Raw genomic sequence first — 19,066 nt, forward strand, 5'->3', positions numbered from 1 at the left:
ACAGGAGCTCAATCTTTATTGGAAACAGAGTCATCCCCTCTCCACCCATCTTATTTTAAGTCAACTTGACCAGGGGTCCGAGGAAACCCTCTTGGATGTGGTAAGCAAAGGAGTATTTTTCCTTTCCAATACACCTGAAGGCCAGGAGAGAGGCACAGAGGAAGAGCTTGTTTTTTGATGATATCAGTCTCACAGCAAGCCCTTAAATTCAACCCAAACTGGAACAGAGGCTAGTGACTGATCCAGTGGCTGGTCCAGACTGGCCTGTGCTAGTGCATCCAACCCCTCATCTGCCCCAACCTCCAACTTAAGTAACCAGGGCAAGGCAAGAGTAAGGGGTGAGTCAAAGAGTTAGGGTCAAATGGAGTCCACTGGCCTCCAGCCAGGCAGGAAATCTTTCAGACACACAGACACACAGACACAGACACAGACACACAGACACACAGACACACACACACACACACAAGTAAATACATAAATAATTTTAAACAAGAAATGAAGAAAGTGTATCCAATCCTGGAGATGCCCTGGCAGAAGAGGAAAATAACCTTTGCTCTTATTTACCTCTCATCATGAAAAAGATCCTATTACAGCACTATCCAAGCCAATTTTCTAAAAAAGTCCAGATTATGTTCCTTTGTGGCTTTGCCAGGTCCTCAGAATAAGCCAGCTTCACCCTCCCTTCCCACTCTGCTGACAGGTTTCTTTCTCATGGATGAAGGGGAACATGGGCTTGGCTGGGAATACCTGGCGTCAGGGGTCCTATCAGGTGACACAAGCATGTGTCAATCCTCAAAGGGCATGGCTTACACCTGAATGCGACGCAGCATTGCAGCTCTTACAGGTCCTTGGTTAAGAGTTAGCTTGGCTTCTCAGGCTTTCTTTCCTTTTGTGGACACCTGTACATGTCTCACCAGAACCACATTCTCAGGCAGTCATGCACGGCTCACTAATTTTCTGTTTGGGTAGATGAAATTCTGCTGGGCACCCATATTCTGCCCACTGGGAAATTTATGCCCACACTCCCAAGGGCTTCTGGCCAATGATTCAGAAGTTTGAGAGCCCCAACGTGCAAGTCTCCCTTAAGAACCTCAGAAAACTGTACCTGTCGTCAATAGAGTCCACCTTCTCCTGGATGCGATCTGAGTTGATGTTCCCATCGCTCACCAGCCTCCGGCCAGTCTCCACCACAGCGTTGATCTTCTCCTCATTGGCGTCCATGGTGGTCATGAAGTCCTCTTGCTTTTTAATTGCTGCTTCAGCTCCTTCCAAGGTGGTAGGCATTTCAGTGTGAGCCAGAACATACTCCTTATTTAAAAAGAGAAACAAGTCATAGAGGATCAATGAAGGATCTCATTTTCCTGTGCTCTACATTTCCATGCAACATACTTCACAACACTTTCTTCATTACACTTACATGAAATAATTAAATCACATCAAATTAAAAATTAGGAGGTAAAAAAACCCAGTGGGACACTGTAACTGACTGAATTTCCTCAGGGTTTAAATGCTCTAAATTTTTTTTTCCAAAGTGACTGAGGAAAGGAACCAAAGCTTTGTGCATCAGCCTAAAGGGTCCTCTCACGTGCCCGTCAAGGCAACAGTAATGTACCCTTCATACCCTCTCTTTGAGACAGTAGCAGCCCTGAAGTTGGTGACTATCCTCAGCTGTTTTTATTTCTCTAATCGCTGCCTTGTGTCCTCAGGTGAAGTCCCTGACCCTTTTAGAGCAATAAGACAGACTGGTCTCAAGAAAAAAAAAACCTTCACTGTACTTTTTTTTTTTTTCTTTTTTTTTTTTTAAAGAGACAGGGTCTCATCCTGCTACCCAGGCTGGAGTGCGGTGGCACAATCACAGCTCACTTCAGCCTTGACCTCCTGGGCTCAAGTGATTCTCCTGCCCCTGCCTCCCCAAAAGCTGGGATTACAGGAGTGAGTCATCATGCCTGGCCCTCACTGTATCTTTTAAATGGGATCAATACCTCAATTATGAGGACATACTATGTCCTAAATGGCAGTTGAAATCAAATAGTACTTTGTAAGGCAAAGCAGCTCCTATGGCAATCTTCAATTCCTGTCCCCTACAATGTGATGGATTTCAGTGCCTCAAGAGTATTGGGGAAAAAATCTGCCTCTAAATTATCCATATAATTCCATACAGGTGTGGGTTAAATCAGTTGCCCCAGCCAAAACATTTCAAAAGGCAGCCAGGGCTGCTTTCACAGAAAGGAAGCAAAGGCAGGAACAAATCTTACCTGGTTGTTAAGAAAGGCTTCCGCTTGCTTCGTGTCTCTGAGGAACTGCTGGTAGGCATGTGACTGGGAAAGGAGATTTTGTCTGTTCTCCCACATCTTGTGCAGCTCATTCCATCCAGTGTCCAGGGCCTGCAGTCGCTGCCGCAGAAACATGTACTGGGCATCGGTCTGCCCCTGGGTGACCATCTCGCCCATGTCCCTCATCTTCTGGTAGTCCTCCTCATAGTTGTCAATCTCGTTCTTGATGTTCTCATGCTGTGTGAGCAGCTTCTCGGCCTCGGTCAGGGTGTTTGGCATGTCCTCCGAGGCGATTGCTGTCTGGGTCCTAGACAGCCAGGACTGGAAGTCGTCCAAGTCCCGTAGGAACTGCTGCAGCTTGCTGGCCTCTCCCAGGGAGGCCTCTCGGTTTTTCAGGGTGGTCTTCATCTCCTCCCACACGTCGCTGATCTCGGCCAGCCGAGACAGGATGGCCTGGGCCTGGTCGGGGTGCTCGGACTCCAGCTTCTCTGCCTCCTTCTGCAGGTCACTCAGCTTTGCCTCAATGGCCACCAAGTCCCGCTCCATGCCAGTCAGCTTGCGCTGCAGGGCCATGACGCCAGCCAGGTCATTGCCCAGGTCCTGGGTGGACTCGATGACCTTGGTCTTTTCCCGAATCCAGGATTTGGTTTCGTTGCACTCGAGGTGGTAGTTCTGGATGCTCAGGGCAGACAGGAGGGCATCCTTCTTCCTGTCAACCAGTTCTCTGAACTGGCTCCACCTGTGAGTGCAGGGGCAGAGAGTGAGTGTGAAAAAGGGAAGACCGACCATGGCTGGATTGCAAAAGGAACAGTGATGGGTTAATGCTGCTTATCTGTTTTCTCCATCTTTGCTTTGAGTACATGCTTTCTGGAAAATTATCTCACTCAGACTACGAACACCATATATAATGGAAATGGCTCAGGGATGCAATGTAATCTGGAAAAAGCCTGTCACAAAGAGGAATGTGTTACAGAGCTCCAATGTGAGCAATTACAACACATCCATTCCCAGAGTCAATTAATTCATGTCTGCAACACACATTTTACACATCTCTGAACTCCACCTAATGAATGTTTTCCAAATCTAAGACTCTAAGACTGATGGTAACCTTCAAAACTGGGGCTAGATGCCACAACCTACTCAAACATGTTTACTCAACAAAAAGATAAGACCGGAACAAAGGTCTGCCCTGACAATCAGGACTTTTCCATTGGCAAATTAAGTGTTGAACATGCTAGAGTCCTGTTCCTGAAGTTACTTTAAAATGGATAGCACAGGTGTCATCTTAATACCTTCTACACTGGACACAGGTCACACCAAGGCCCTAACTTTGGTGTGCAGAGGGGCAGGTGCTGGGCTGGCTCAGATCATCCTCCTGCAACCAATGATGTTGCCCTGAGAGACACTTCTTACAAAACAAGGACATGTCAAAAGGCAGGTGCCAATGCCACGACATCGTGTTGCAATGTCAATGACCCCATGTGGGAAATTCCCAACAGCAAGGCTCAGTGAGTGACCTCACCCTCCCCAGCCCCACACGTGGGAGGCTGGCAGGCTGCTGGCTGCGTGCTCACCTCGTGTTGAGTTTGTCCTGCTGGGCTTTGATTTCCTTCTCACTTGGGTTGCCACTGTGCATCAGCTGGCGTGCAATCTGGTTCACCACTGCGACCCGGGAAGCCTGGTTGTTCATTTCTGGTTCTAGGCTCTCAAATCTGAAACGGCAATTTGACAGGGTGGTCACCTCCTGGGCCACTAGTGGTCACAAGGAACAAGCCAGTGACTGGCAGTGCCCCGCTCACCTGTGCTGGATGACCTCCAGATCCTCCAGCTTCTCTGGGATCTGCATGTTGTTGAGCCACTGCTCCTTTTCGTCGATCCAGAGCTCACAGGCGTCGGCCTCACTGAACATCTTGTACAGGGCCAGGGTGTCCTGGAGTGCCTGCTTCCGCAGCCGCGTCAGCTCTGCCACCTCCTTATATCGCTCCTCGATGCCCGATAGCCTGCCCCTCACGTCTGGAGACTCGGCATGCTCCTGGGGGAGGGCGCTGGCTTGCTCGTGCAGCGTGTCAAGGGTGGGCCTATAATTGGCAATCTCTTCCGCCACGTCCTTGTGTTTCTTGACCAGAGACTGTGTGGAATATTCATCGTGGCCCACATCGCTGCTGGAGACAATCTTGAGGATGTCCAGCATCCAGGCATCAATGTCGTCAGCATCTGCCTGGAACTGGTGTAGCAGGGAGGCCTCCTCCAGGCGCTTCTTCCGAATGGCTGAGAGCTGCTCTAGGTTGGCCCACTGCTCCCGGATGTAAATGATCCTCTCACGGATCTTCTCCGACCCGAAGTGCTCCTCCGCGATCATGTCTTCGCCTTCCTTGATAGCCTGCTCGAAGTGGCCACTGCGGCCGCTCATCTCGTCCTCAAACGCCCGGTGCTTGCTAAGCAGGCGCATGACGCTGGTCAGGTCTTTCCCGTAATCGTCTGAGGACAGGATCTTCTCCTTCTCCCGTATCCAGCCTTCCTCTTCTGCCATCTCCCAGAAGAACTTCCAGAGGCGGCGGGACTCTTCCAGACGGGCCCTGCGCTCAGCCGCCAGCTGGCAAAGCTCTTGATAACAGAACTCCATGTGGGCCACGCGGTCTCGGATCACCTGGGGGTCGCAGGGCTTGTAACCTGTTTAACATCAAGGAAGGAATGTAGGTGTGTGATGGAGCTCAGCATGGGTGCAGGCTCACCGACAGGCAGTGAGCTACACCCCGTGTACTTATGATTACCAGCTCACTGCTAATCTAAATGCAGGGCCATGTGATAAGGCAATGGAGCACCTTCTAATATCTTGACTAGAACAGGAGTGAGGGCAATGATAAATTTTTTTTTTTTTTTGGCACAACCGCAGACCAAGTGATCATCCTCCTGCAAGAAAGCACGTGAATCGTATGAAAAAGGCAATTGCATATAATTGTTTCTAGAAATATACGAAGCAAAACCAAATCATTCTAAACATCCTCCAAACAGAGATAGGTGCAACCAGCTGTGAAAACCAGGAGCCGCTGGAGCAGCCACACCAGGGTGTCGGTGCATGGCCAGAAAGAGTGAGGTCAGGCAAAAGTCTCACTGTCAAACACCAAGCCACTCAAAGCCAAGCAGCATTTGCGTATTTAAGGAAAGGACATATGAATTCCAGAAAAACAAGACAGAATTAGTGTTCAGAAGGCCACTCCACTGTATCTCATGCTCCCATGACAAACCCACCAGGAATGTATAGTGGAAGAGTAACTTCAAAAGCCCCATTGTGTTTCTATAAATATGAATCTCTGGTGATCTGGAGGTAATGCTTGGAATGGGCCATCCTTACCTTCCCCGTCTGTTGCGAACTTCTGGGCAGAGGCATTGACACCTCTCACCCGCTCTGCCTGGATGCCAATGTCTGCTTCAACCAGGGTGTGCTTCTGTAACAGGTCTTCCACACCAAGTAAGTGTTTGCCATAGTCTTGAGACAATACTAGCACCTGTGCACAAGAAGCAATCAAAAGGACATCTGTGACTACAGCCTTGACTTCAGCATGACATAATCTTTGGACAAACAGCCAGCAATGAAGCTGTGCCTTCCCTCTAGTCTGCCATGGACCCCACACCTTCAGGGGAAGATGGTGGTCAACAAACCAGAACAAAACAAATCAAACCTGAAGGCCTGAGTCAGGAGAGCTATCACAAACTAACAATCACCAACCTTGGAATAAGTAAGTCAAGTCTACCCTAAAAAGCGCAGAATAGAAGAAAAAGGTGGTGAGGGCCAGCAGGGGTGGGGGTGGGGAGGGTGGGCAGGGGTGCTGTATGAAAGATTCCAAAATATAAACTGAAACTTCAAGAAGAAACTGCTGCAACAACTACTTAAAAATAAACAAATAAATAAAGATGATAGACTTGGTCACTTCAAGTTGAAAGAAATCGTTTAGAAGTTGCTGAGCCTGTAAGTGAATGTTTTTCCTCCGTTAAGAGCTTATTGATATGCCTCTACTATACTTACACAATCAATGGGAGAAGAATCTACTTGAAAAGCTTATAAGCCACATCTTTAAACCAATAAGGAGAGCAGGGTCAGGTGGCTGTCTTGCTTAGTAGACCCCAAGCAACTTCTAGGGTTTAAGTTTGAACCAACTGATATTTTGTTTCTTCCATCAACCAGCCAAATTTGGGGGCCTCATTCTACATCCTTGTCAGATGGGATTTCTACTTCACTCTTACTTCTGAGAAGTCTCTGGACCAACTGAGTTACAATGTGCATCATGATTTACAAAATGAAAAGTCCCTCTCTGCTACATTTTAAGAACATTTCTATTTTGAGAGGTCAAGAGAGACAAGACCTAAAAAAATCATAAATCTGGACCAATAGGAGGGAAAACTGATGGTATCAGGTGGCCTTGCCCCTCTGCCAGGAACAGTCCAAGAGGTAGGCAACAGATGACAGCTTATATCCTGGGAAGGGAATCTCTTGCGTAACGTCAAGCTTGGGAGCGCAGTGTGCTGAGACAAAGGAGGCTTCATGGGACTGTCTGAAAACTGACCTATTTTCTTCTATCTACAAGGCTAAAGCCCTTCCAGCTGGAGAACTGCTTGACATGGCTGAGCATTCCATGGCCTGCATCGGAGGACAGGAACAGGTACAGGGCCATGGCATGATAGCAGGTCTCTTCCTGGGAAGGGGGAAAGGTTGGAACTCTATGCTGAGAGCAGTCAATAAACGGCACGAGCAGTCACTGCCATCCAGTCCATCCTATGATCTGTGCACATACTACTGCATTCCATCCTTGCAATAACTGGATGAGGTAGATAGTAAGTACCATCTCCATTTAAAGACCAAGAAAGAGGGCTCAAAGAGGATTAGGCAACTCAGGCACTCACCATCAGAACTCTGGCTGCCTGGTTCCCGACCTCTCCTCTGTCCACGGCACCTACCACTCCTTCCTTCTCCCCATACCACCTCTCTGGGACCCCTGCCCAAAGTAGTACCACTCACTCAAAGATCAATGAAAATGGCAAGTTAGTTTAACCCCGAAAAATTAAAAATAAAGAAAACCACAATGTGATTGATTCCCTACACTGGAATATATCTACGTTAGACGTAAATCACAGAAACAGAGCTCTAGCTACTGAACTTCTTCACACTTCATGTCTCATTTAATTCCTGAGCTAGCAATCTTCCCACGGGTGATGTGGCTCCTCTCTAGCTGTACAGGTGGGCAGTTAGACAAGGCACACAGCTGTATGTACGGGTTTAGTGAATGAGTCCCAGTGAAGACAGCGCTGGTTGGATCAGCTCTGTCCTCCTTCCTTTCAGTCAGGTTTTACCTTCATTTCGTCCATCCAGTCCATAATGTAGAGCATTTCCTGGAATATCTTCTGCAGCCCCAGGTTCATCTCGAGCCGCTGTCTCCGGGCCCTGAGCAGTTCCAGTAGGTATTCCCAGAGTCGGATGACATTGTCCTTCCTAGCTGTGATGCGCTTGATGTCGTGGTAATTCTCAGCCTCGAGCTCCCTGGCCACGGCTACCACAGCCTGCACACGCTCCTCGTATGCGGCAATGTCTGTCTCAATGGCCTCGTGCTTTTTTGTGGCGGCCTCAACTGCGGGAAGGTCAAACCCAAAGTTGTCCTACAGAGAAACGGAATGAAAAGAAGGAAAATAAAAAATCCACTCAGGCACGGTGGCTCACGCCTGTAATCCCAACACTTTGGGAGGCTGAGGTGGGCAGATCGCCTGAGGTCAGGAGTTCGAAACTAGCCTGGCCAACACTGTAAAACCCTGTCTCTACTAAAAATACAAAAATTAGCTGAGCGTGGTGGCATGTGCCTGTAACCCCAGCTACTTGGTAGGCTGAGGCAGGAAAACCACTTGAACCCGGGAAGCAGAGGTTGCAGTGAGCTGAGATGGCACCACTGCACTCCAGCCTAAATGACAAGAGTGAAACTCCGCCTCAAAACAAAACAAAACAAAAACAAAACATTCCTGTCCCCTGCCCGTCACCCCCCTGCCAAAGGAAACAGAACAGACGTGAAATATTGAGCACACATTAATCCCTGGTGGTCTCAAATCTAAATCTGACTCCTGAGTCCCCCACCTCACTGGTCTCTGCCTTGAGCTTAGATGCCCTCCTCAAAGCAAACTAGTAACTGCTCATTTTGCAGAGGGGCCCAGCTCATATCTAGTACCTGACTGAAAAGCTAGAGCAGGTGATAGCTTATATCAAGTCAGGTGGAAAAGCAAGCCAGTTTTGCTTATTTCACAACCAGTCTAACTGCCTCAAAGGATTAGTTGGTCAAAGATTAAAGAAAAGAGAGAAACTGTTAGAACTTATAAATGTGAACAGTTCACACACACTCAATGGCTCTAAACAAACTCTGCTTGAGCTGCTTCCACATCTATGAAAAGTTAGATAAACAGAAATATATATATAGAAATTATAAACATCCTCTTCATGGGAAGTAGCCAAGGTGACCTGACAGTTCCTCCAGAATAACGAATGTCGATAAGCAGCTGTCCTCTGGCCCTATGCCCCTGGCATATGTCTGTGTTTCTAGATTACCCCAGGAACAGTCTTTTTAATAATGTCAAGAGCAGAACCTGAGACACCAGACGCTGGTTTTCACTCAGCCAAGTCTCCCTCATAGCTGCCTTGCGATCAAATCTGCGGGCGAGCTGTTCCAGTTTCTCCTGTCTTATGAGCTCATTCCGCAAAGCCAGTTCTCTTTCGTGTTCCGCTTTTTCCAGTCTTTCCCAGGCCTACAAAAATGAAAATACACACACACACACACAAACACAAACAGTTTCCTGTAGTGTTCAAGGAAACTTCCGTGGCTACAGTCAACAGCTAGTATTTCTCAAAAAGACCTGACAACTTGAATGGGAAATCCCATTCCCACCATCATTGACTCTCAAGCCTTGAGGAAAAAAATGGGTTTTTCTCTCAGTGTATCCTCATGGGAACGCTCTTCCGTCATCTAAATCTAAAGATTCTGTGTTGTACTTGGAAAACAAAACTGTAGATATGAAGCAATATAAGTAAATCATAAATCTCTTACTTTAAGAGGAAATAAATTATCTTAAATAGCTTTGATCATATAAAAAAGATACATGATTTTTCTAAGAATTCATATGAATTTCTCATTCATTCCACCCTGAGCCACTTTAAAAAAATTTACACATCTGAAATTTCTTTCAAAATCCTGACCCACTGTCCATATTAAATTCATTCCTATGAAACGTATTTCTTCACATAAAAAAAAAAGATCGAACATTCCACTCAAAGGAATCTAAGTGGGGTCAGATGCAGTGACTCATGCCTGTAATTCCAGCACTTTGAAAGCTGAGGTGGGAGGATTGTTTGAGGCCAGGAGTTCAAGACTAGCCTGAGCTACAGCGAGACCCTGTCTCCCATTAAAAAAAATTTTTTTTAATGAGTAGCAAAAAGGAATGTAGTTGTGTACAAGTGACCAGAGTTCTAGTATTTTCAAATTTCTTTCTAGTTGGAAATAACGCCTGCTGTGAATTTCTGTAACTGCAGGCATAACAGGCATGATGATTAAAATTGCTTATTTGACAGCTTCTCTAATGGAAGAAGCCAACATCCTAAGCCCCACAACCACTATGATTCCAAACACGTGAAATTTCAATTCTCCTTTCTGTAATTTAAAGATGTTTCAAACAATTGCCTCAGATGAGAAGTAAAGTGATATGTATCTGAGTAGCAAGGTGTATAGCCTGCGCCAAAGCTGGTTTGATGAAATCTAACATTACCCCCCGAAGCCTCCAGCAGCCTAGCCCGGTACCACTGTTTGCTTGGTCCTTTGCCACACCTGAGCACCAGCTGCCAATTGTCAATTCAGCAGGTGGGGACAGCCCCTTCCAGTCTCTTGTCCTCTTAGCAGTTGAAACATACTGATAGAACCTGAAGCCTCCAGGAGGTCAGGGCCCATGCAGAGTCCAGATCCACTTTACCTTGTTGATGTCAGAGATGAGCTTCCCCTCCCGGGGCATGTAGACCTTCTGGTTGTTGGCCCTCATCTTGCTCTGAATGGTGAAGAGCAGCACTTCCAAGTTCCCCTTCTCAGTAAATCTAAACACAGGGGAAAACATTCATTTGTTACTGGAGAAAAAAAAATTTCACACAGTCATGCATTTTAAAAATCATTTAACTCTGGTCTGACTTACGTGAAATGTATGTCAAAGAGACATCAGGAGGTTGCTCACTGGCTGTTACAAACCTCGAAACATACCAAACTGTGGAATTTTTTCGTAGTTGTTTGTTGTTGCTGACATTTATATTTGAGGGTGTCAAGGGCATGCAATAATCTTTGTATTCACTTCAGTCAAGCTTTAAACCCTAAATCCTGGACAACGGACTTACTTCATTCATTCAGTGTAGCTGAATGCACTCAACACAGATTATTTCAAATGTCTACCTAATGTAATTTTCAATGGGTTTCAGAGACCTTACCAAGGTATATGCAACCGTTTTCAGAAAAGAAAAAAATGACTTTGGAACTATGGTAAGCACTAGATAAGGTCTACAATTCTTATTCAACAGTTATGAACTTAAAAAAGATATGAAAAAAAATCAAACTTTTTTGGGGTTGCAAAACTTGATCTGAACTGTTATGAAATTATTGTCTTTAATGCAATGTGAATATTTACACATTTTGCTACAGACACCTACTGGGCTTATGGGCTACTGCCTTAGTCCCATCTGGGGTCTTGTAATATACAACATATGAGCTGTGCTGTTTTTTTAAAATCCCAAAATTATGGAATCCTGAAACACACTGGGCACAATGGTTTTGGATAAGGGGTTGAGGACTCGTACCATTTCTTAGAATTCTCATATATCCTGTATGTCAGTGGTACATTTCTATTGGGAAGGGCTCAGAGAGAGCATGATCTATCATAAATCTCAGCAACACAGAATCAGATGAAAAGGAGTAGGACATGCTACTGAGAGGCATTCAGTTAAGAGATGAGATTACAGAAATCAGAACACAGGGTTGGCTGGCTACAGTGATGTGTCTTTCCATATTAATGATCACACACTATAATCTGCATCTTACTTGGGTGGTTTCTCCACAGTGCGGTAAGTGTTGAATGCCTGAAGCTGCTGTTGAACCCCGACCAGTGAATTGGCAAATTTGCGATTGTTCAGAATGATGATGGTTTGTTCAATCCATTCCAGAAGGTCAGAGGCAAGTGATTCATACTTTTCAATCATTTTTTCTGTTTCAATAGCATTATCAAGCACCTGTAAACAAGGGATAGAAAAATTAAAAAGATCATGTCGCTCCATAAGTTAAATACGATTGCAACCCTATACGAGTGCACACACACTAAATGACCGGCTTTGAAACAGTTTGGCCGGCTCTGAAACAGTTCGGCCGCACCTGGGCACAAACATTTTAACTCAAGGAACCATCTGCTAAGAGGCACCTAGACTGATTATTTGTGAGCAATGACAGCCTAACTGTAATTGGCTTTGTAACTTCCCAACCCCCAAGCAAAGAGATTCTGAATGATTTCTGTAGCCTAACATCTGAAATCCCTAGAGAAACAAAAAGGGCTCTATTTAGCTTGATCCTGTCCCATAAATGCCCATTACTTTTTTACTTCACTGCATTGAGAGGACAATGTCATCTGGTCTGAGGTGTTTTGAAAACATGGTAGGTGAACATCGCCAAATGAGAAGTAAAAAGCATGATGCTAGGACTTTTTCAACTGTGGTAAGTAGGATGTCACACCCATGACATTAGCCAACTCGATCAGATTTCCAATACCCAGTTTCCTGGAGAGGTTGAGGAGAAGGATGTTTCTGGGTTTGAGTTAGCCCCCAAATCCTTTCCTAAATATAGTGGCCATCTCTCCCACCTCTTGTTACCCTTCAGGATGAAGAGGCTTCCGCTGATTTCCCTACCATCCGGAGAGCCCACTACAAATTGCTATTGGCAAATTTTATGAGTGCATGGGAGAATGAGGGCTCAATGAACCTTAATTATGTTTCACAACTCACAAAACTGGCATGAGCTCACCTTTCCAATTCGTTTTCCTTCAACAGCCAAAGCCTTCATCTTAGAGAAGTAGTGGTAATAAGTCACCACGTAAGTGATTATGGACTTCTCATCAGGGTGGTCCACGCTGATGTCTGTAACCCAGAGAAGACTTTGTTCAGTGTACTGCATGCTACTGTGCCCCACCCAGGCAGCAGGAATGAATGTAACGACTGCTGGACAACACGGAATGGTGCAGGGTCTTCATGTTTGTACTTGAGCATTCTGCCATCAGTGCATTAATTACGAGGATAATGAGGGTGAAACCATCTCACCGATTTCCTATTACGTGAATATTCATGAAATGCCTTCCACAGACACACAGTTCCTCTCCCTGCCCTACTACCATAATACTGGGTTTGCTCTGCCTGAGTTCTTATTTCTTCCTACAGGACCAGCACCGCCCCACGTCACTCAGTCTTTAGATATCTTTATCTTCTTGTTACCAGTATCCAGCAGCTAGTCACTGAGTCTGAGTTGGGATGACCCTTATTTGTGGAATCCTTATTGTGACTCATGGTTCAGACCCATCCTATCACATAACCAGCCCTGAAACAATGGCTCCCTCCACCAGCTTTCCCTACTACTTGATTTCCTTACACATAGTGCACCCAGATTGATCTTCCAGAAGCACAGCTGTGAACAGTTCCTCCTAGCTCAAAATTACTCAGTATGAAGAATAAAGTATAAGCGCTTCAGTCCTCTAGAATCTGGCTATAACTTTCCTTTCCTTTTTTCCATCAATTTCTCAAATATTCACCACGCTTCATTTAAGTGTCAAGCATTGTTCTAGACATTCCTAAATTCTATAGCGTCCTACCTCTCAGCTACAGTATTCCTTATTAAATTTTTTTGAGACAGGGTCTCACTCTGTTACCTAGGCTAGAATGCAGTGACATGATTACAGTTCACTGCAGCCTCAAACTCCTGGGCTCAAGCAATCCTCCCACCTCAGCCTCCTAAGTAGGTGAAATTACAGATGTGAGCCACTGCACCTAGCACTGTATCTCTGAATCAAACTTGACCATTCACCATTCCTTATACATACCACATAATTTCCAACATGACTTCCTTTACTCATGATTTCCCTTTGTCTGAAATGGCCTTTCTGATCCTGTAACTTTCTTACTATCCATCAAGGTCCATTTCAAAAGTTACCACCCAATACAACCATTTATGATCCCTACAGCTGACATTATTGTCTCCCTCCTCTATTCCCTTGGGACTTCGTATGGACGCATAGTCCACTTTTTGCCAGGTTATGGTTTTTTATGCATGTTTTGTTTGCCTTACAAAATTCAGTCCTTGTCAAGGGTAGAAGCCTGTCCTGGCAAGCCACTCCACCTCCCACATTCCTGCTGTGCTGTCCTGCACAAAGCAGGTGGTCAATAAATAGGTACTGAGAGAAGGAACAAACAACTGAAAATGGCAAGTCTTTGAAGTTTGGCAATATTGAGTAAAGCACTCAACTTGGGATAGGTTGTGAAAAGAACACACAGGACAGCTCTTAACAGATATCATCAGGCTCTTTTTCAATATACATTCATGCATACACCCCCATTCCTATTGCCACCCCTGACAGCCTTGTATGGAGCAAAATTGTTTCTCTTAATTTAAACAAGAGAACATTAGGACGCACTGCTGGCACGCTCCCTGCCCAGGGTCACTTAGGCAGCCAGTGGCGGTGAGGGCCAGAATCATAGCTACTGTTCCTTAACCCAGGGCTCCTGTGTCTGCTCAACCCATCAAAGTATGCACAAAGGAGAGTGAACTGGAGGACAGCCAGAAAAAAAAGCCAGTGTAAGTATCCAATTTAATCAACACAAAATGTCAACAAAATTCAAAGAAGTGAGAAGGCAAAACTTTTTATTTAACTTGTCTACAAGTAGATTTTAACCGATGCTCTTTGGGGTCCCGGACAACTAATAATCAAGATCAAACCACAGGACAAAAGTGAAATCAGCTGCCAGTTTTAGCTCCTTGTTTTGTGATCTGGGGAACACCAATCCCCCTTTTCATACTGGGTGGTGATTAGAAAGATTAACTAATGAGCAAGTTATTAAAAATGTTGTCACTGTGATAGGGGAAAAAAAAAAAGGTTCTTTATCAAAGCACAAAGAAAGTGGGGTAAGGAAAAATTCCTTCCCATAGTAAGACAGGGGTTAAGCATGAAGATTTATTGAAACCCAAGGAATTTTAGTTTTCTGTTTATATTGAGAAATCATTTAATGGATTAGTACAAAGATAATTTTATCTCAACTTCCTGTAACCAACATATCAGCGAATCTGATGCATTGGAAAATAGCAAGAAGCCTGCCTGGAGGCCTCATGACCTTGATCTGCCTTTGGGGAGTTAAACTTCCTGTTCTATATTTAAAAGAACTTTAAACTTTCACTCACATACACACGGTTTTTTTTCCTCTCTAATATTTGTTCACAGCTGAGAGGATCTATAAATCTTCAGCACTACAAACAAATCCTGAAATTTTAAATGCTTCTCAAAATTAGAAAAAGTTCCTATGAGAGCTCACGTTGAAATGAAACCCAGAATTAGGATTTTGTTAAGTAAGGGAGATACAACCTGGGGGACTGCTCCACACAGGTCAGCTCCAAGTTACACAGGGACTCACAGAGTAAAGAGGGATTAGTTCCATGCAGAGAATGGGATGAATCTGTAAGAAAGGACTGTGACTGCTGCTCCTTCCACCCCCATTCCCCTTTCACAAATACGCCTTCCTCATTTAAACTCTTACTTGCTCACAAGCAAAGCACAGCCTCGTAACAAGGCCCCTGCCTCCAATCTCCACCCATCCCCATCCAACCTGCTTGCCACCTTCAGATAAATGTCAGCCAACAAGCATTCATTGAGAGCCTATGCCAGGTTTTCTACTTTTCTACTTCGAGCACGGCAGCTAAGAACCTTCAATGACTCCCTGTTGCCTGTTGCCCCGTGGGGATCCCATCCACACTATTACCCTAACCACCATTCCCATTGAATTGTTAGTCCTCAAACACACCTTCCTCTTTCCTGGTTCTGCACCTTTGCTCATGCTAGTAGCTCTGCCTGCACACACTCTCCTTCAGACTCTGTTTAAATCGTATTCATCTTTCAAGGCCTTTTTTGAGTGTCATCCTTTCCACAAATCCTCAAAAAATTCCCATAACCAAAACTAAGCTCTTCCTTTGATAATTCCCAAAGTATGCCATACAAATGAAACATACTGACACAAAACAGATTTTACATTAACACCTGGATAGTACAGATGCTACAAATCCCACCTGTTATCCCTTGAGTCCCTACCTTCGGGGTCCAACAGTTTAGTGAGGCCGAGGTGCTGCTCTGCCAGATTAAATGCATTCTGCAGGTTGTAGTGTGCGTTGGATTTCTTTAGTTTGTCAAAATCTATCAGGTCAGGCCTGTGCAGAATAGTGGAACACAACAAAAATCATGGCTTGAAAAGAAATATGCCCAATGAAACATGACTGTTACTCCAAAAAGGTTAAAATCACCACTTAGTGGAGTAAAACTCTAAAATATACTATTATGGAATCATCAAACAATGAAACCTGATTTTTGAATAAACACTTCAAAGTTTATTAAGAAAAAAGAAAGATTAAGGGTGAACCTGTTTATTTTGTGTGGAAGAATTTACATATTCTCCCATATTTTCCTCACATGGAATGTAGGAATTTCCACCATGGTGCAGCAGTTAAGGCAACGGATATGGGAAAGTCACCCAAACCTGCTATGGACGGACAGCAACCTTTTGTCCCACAATTGCTAGGATGATTTGTATGGACTTACCGGTGTTTGTGTATCAGTGCATTGAAGGCCATGCCGTCCCTCCAGCTAGTGGTGAAATTGTGAATGTTGACATTGGGGTACCTGCCAAGGACAAAGCAGAAGGGAAAAGCAACACAATTACCACATGGAGGTTTATACTTTTGCCAAGTGCTTTGTTAATAAATAAGTCTGTAAGCATTGTAAAACCTAAAGCAGTGAATATCACTAAGGACAATCAAGTCAGAACAAAAATCCCATCAACTCCAGCTTGCCATAAAATAAAAATAAAACATGCATCCATGTGGTTTTTCTTGCTTGGTAATTCAATCTCACAAAACATGTGAACTGTGTTGTAGATTTAAAACACTACTCTTACTTAGGAAAAAGTGACGACAACCTAGACATCTGTGAGGCCTCTGCTTCCACTGGCTTTCTACTGTACCTACAAAGACACCAGGACCTGCAGTCCCCTGTCACACGTTACTTTGGGACAAGAAGTAGTGGGACTACCTGTTCATGTGACACTCAGCTTTCTTTCTTCCATATGCCACTTAATTGGATGAAAAATCCCTGAAAAATTTATGTTTGAAACCTACCCATAATGAAACAGCTATTCGATACTATATTGACTATTAATAACTTTATATCAGTGGCTGATTAAAGGTTCATACCTGACTTGACCCTTTTATTAGGCCATAAGCTCTTTATAGACATGATCACTTTTCAGCTAGCTCTCATAATGGACAGAGTTCTGATTTTCATATTCTGAATTCATGTTCATTAGAGTTATGTCTATACCTAAAGAAGTTCTGACAGTAAATCTAATTAACCTAAAATTGGGTCTCAGTAAGTACCTAGAACCTTAAACCAATTTGCTAAGAACTCGAAGATTTAGCATCAATTGAGTCCTAACAGTAGTGAGCAACAAAAAAGGTGCGGTTCTCTAAAAACAGCTTCAATGAAATTTCAATGAAAAAATCAAAGGGAAACTGACACAGATAATATTACAAGGTTATGCTAATGTTTACTGTGCAAAGAAAGCTCCCCAAAACAGAAATTAAAGGATGAAGAAAACCTACAACTGTACTCTTAAAATATCATGGATATGATTCCTAAACATGCTTCCAGGGTTTTCAAATTCAAAATATAATGCTCTTTGGAGCTTCCTTAATAAAGAGAAGGAAACTGATTATGAAGACATGACAGGTCTAAAATATAAATTAGAACTCCTTCCATTCCGAGAGCTAATTGAAAAGTCATATCAACTGCTTATGTGTTAACAAGACTTCCCCATGGAAGCAGTGGAAAAGATACCTGTCAACACCTTCTAAGTGATGACTGCAGTGGAATTCAGTCCTGGAAGCAGCAGCCCCAATACCCTCTGCGTTCACACTCACCCAGCTGTCTTCATCTGGCACCACAACAGCAATGCATCCTTGGCAGATTTCTTCTCTTTGTTGTCTTCAGTTTCCACACTGATATCCTGGATCTAAGATTTACAAAGAAATATTAGACAAATAGATGGGTCAGCTGTCTCAAAGAGCCACTGAAGAACAGGTCTGCCTATACATAAAGAATAAACTGGAGATCAAAGCCTTGTCCTGCAGACGATCTACCCTGTGAATGAAAACTGCTTCCTTCAGAAGCACAACCAGAAACACAACCAGAACTAGGTTTTCTACGTTGCACAGACAGAAGGCTGTAGGGACTTCCCAGCACCTATCAGAGGTCATTTTTACCCCTGAGACAGCCCATCTTTCCAGTGAGAAGCAAGCACAGTGGTTCACACAGTGTATCTGGAATCTCATCAGACCCCCAGAAAAATACTGAGTTCGGTTTTTCGTAAGTAAACATTTTCCACACTAGGTGCAGCCTTCATTGATGAGGGCACTGTGTGCACCATTTCCAAACCATTAGAGCAAGTGTGTGCTTAAGCGCTGTGCTTCCATGGTGTGCATTCATAAGCCGCTCAGAGGCAGCATATTTGCAACATTATAAACAAAGCCTGGTCAGCTGGCACCAAAGTCAGACTGCCTGTATGTGAATCCAGGCTCCATCACCTACCATGTGCCCTTGGGCAGGTTCCCCAGCTTCCCCATCTGAGGAATGGAAATAATGACAGTGGCTAATTTCACAGCAGTGTTATGCACTTAAATGATATAATGAAGTGCAGAGCTCATAAGGGTCCATGAATGTTAGTTCTTAGATTAGGCGCCAACTGCCAGCTACGTAATTTTAGACCAATGCTCCAAATACACTTTTGTCTACTATATGAAGGTTTCCTCTTGTACAGTAAAATGTGGAATGGAGTCAGGAGTGGATGGTGCTGGCCAGGAGTCCATTCATCACCTCCAGCTGTAGCCATTTTAAGCTTCTCTGCTTTGTCATGCTCCCTACAACCTTCATTCCATTCAATCTACAAACACTTCCCAGAATTCTTTTTGAAAGAGAGAGAGAATGAAGACAAAATATATAAATACAGGACTAAAAAGTTACAAACTTTCAACTAGGAAAAACACTTGGGAATTGAAACAACTACATTTTAAAAAAATTCTCTATTTTTAATTGTGTTAAGAAGGTGAAGCCTGAGTTTGCATAAACCCCAGTCTCTAATATTAGGATCATTAGCTCAAGTGCAGAAAGGGAATGTGGAAGAAGAACCCTCACTCAAGGGGTGAGAGACGGGCTCACCAGGAAAGTCAGGCTGCAACGTCACATAGTAACTCATTGGCTTTCTTATGCTTCTGTGCGAAGAAGGGTATCAGTTTCCAGATTTGTCCATATGGAAACGAAGTCTACCCTTCTGAAATGAAGACAGCTCCCTATTTAAACTAGGCAAACTCAGAGACTTCCACTCCAGTTTCTCACCACCTTTTACTTTTTTTTTTTTGGAGACAGTCTCTGCAGCCCAGGCTAGAGAGCAG

General features: G+C 44.3%; 1 protein-coding gene across 3 annotated transcripts in view; it reads right to left on the reverse strand.

Moving 5' to 3' along the window:
• SPTBN1 (spectrin, beta, non-erythrocytic 1) overlaps nucleotides 1-19,066 on the reverse strand; it is a 143,380-nt gene that overhangs the window by 35,763 nt on the left and 88,551 nt on the right. For all 3 annotated transcript variants that reach the window (XM_011996523.1, XM_011996522.1, XM_011996524.1), the window contains exons 4-16: nucleotides 17,540-17,631; nucleotides 16,164-16,244; nucleotides 15,660-15,775; nucleotides 12,341-12,453; nucleotides 11,372-11,559; nucleotides 10,266-10,383; nucleotides 8,892-9,050; nucleotides 7,620-7,922; nucleotides 5,626-5,779; nucleotides 4,073-4,943; nucleotides 3,848-3,985; nucleotides 2,256-3,012; nucleotides 1,106-1,308 (exon numbers count right to left, since the gene is read on the reverse strand). In XM_011996523.1, coding sequence (XP_011851913.1) covers nucleotides 1,106-1,308; nucleotides 2,256-3,012; nucleotides 3,848-3,985; nucleotides 4,073-4,943; nucleotides 5,626-5,779; nucleotides 7,620-7,922; nucleotides 8,892-9,050; nucleotides 10,266-10,383; nucleotides 11,372-11,559; nucleotides 12,341-12,453; nucleotides 15,660-15,775; nucleotides 16,164-16,244; nucleotides 17,540-17,631 — 3,293 coding nt within the window. The remainder of the gene's footprint in view (nucleotides 1-1,105; nucleotides 1,309-2,255; nucleotides 3,013-3,847; nucleotides 3,986-4,072; nucleotides 4,944-5,625; nucleotides 5,780-7,619; nucleotides 7,923-8,891; nucleotides 9,051-10,265; nucleotides 10,384-11,371; nucleotides 11,560-12,340; nucleotides 12,454-15,659; nucleotides 15,776-16,163; nucleotides 16,245-17,539; nucleotides 17,632-19,066) is intronic.

The sequence above is a fragment of the Mandrillus leucophaeus genome, unplaced genomic scaffold (genome assembly GCF_000951045.1).
Source record: "Mandrillus leucophaeus isolate KB7577 unplaced genomic scaffold, Mleu.le_1.0 Scaffold518, whole genome shotgun sequence".
NCBI classification, from domain to species: Eukaryota; Metazoa; Chordata; class Mammalia; order Primates; family Cercopithecidae; genus Mandrillus; species Mandrillus leucophaeus.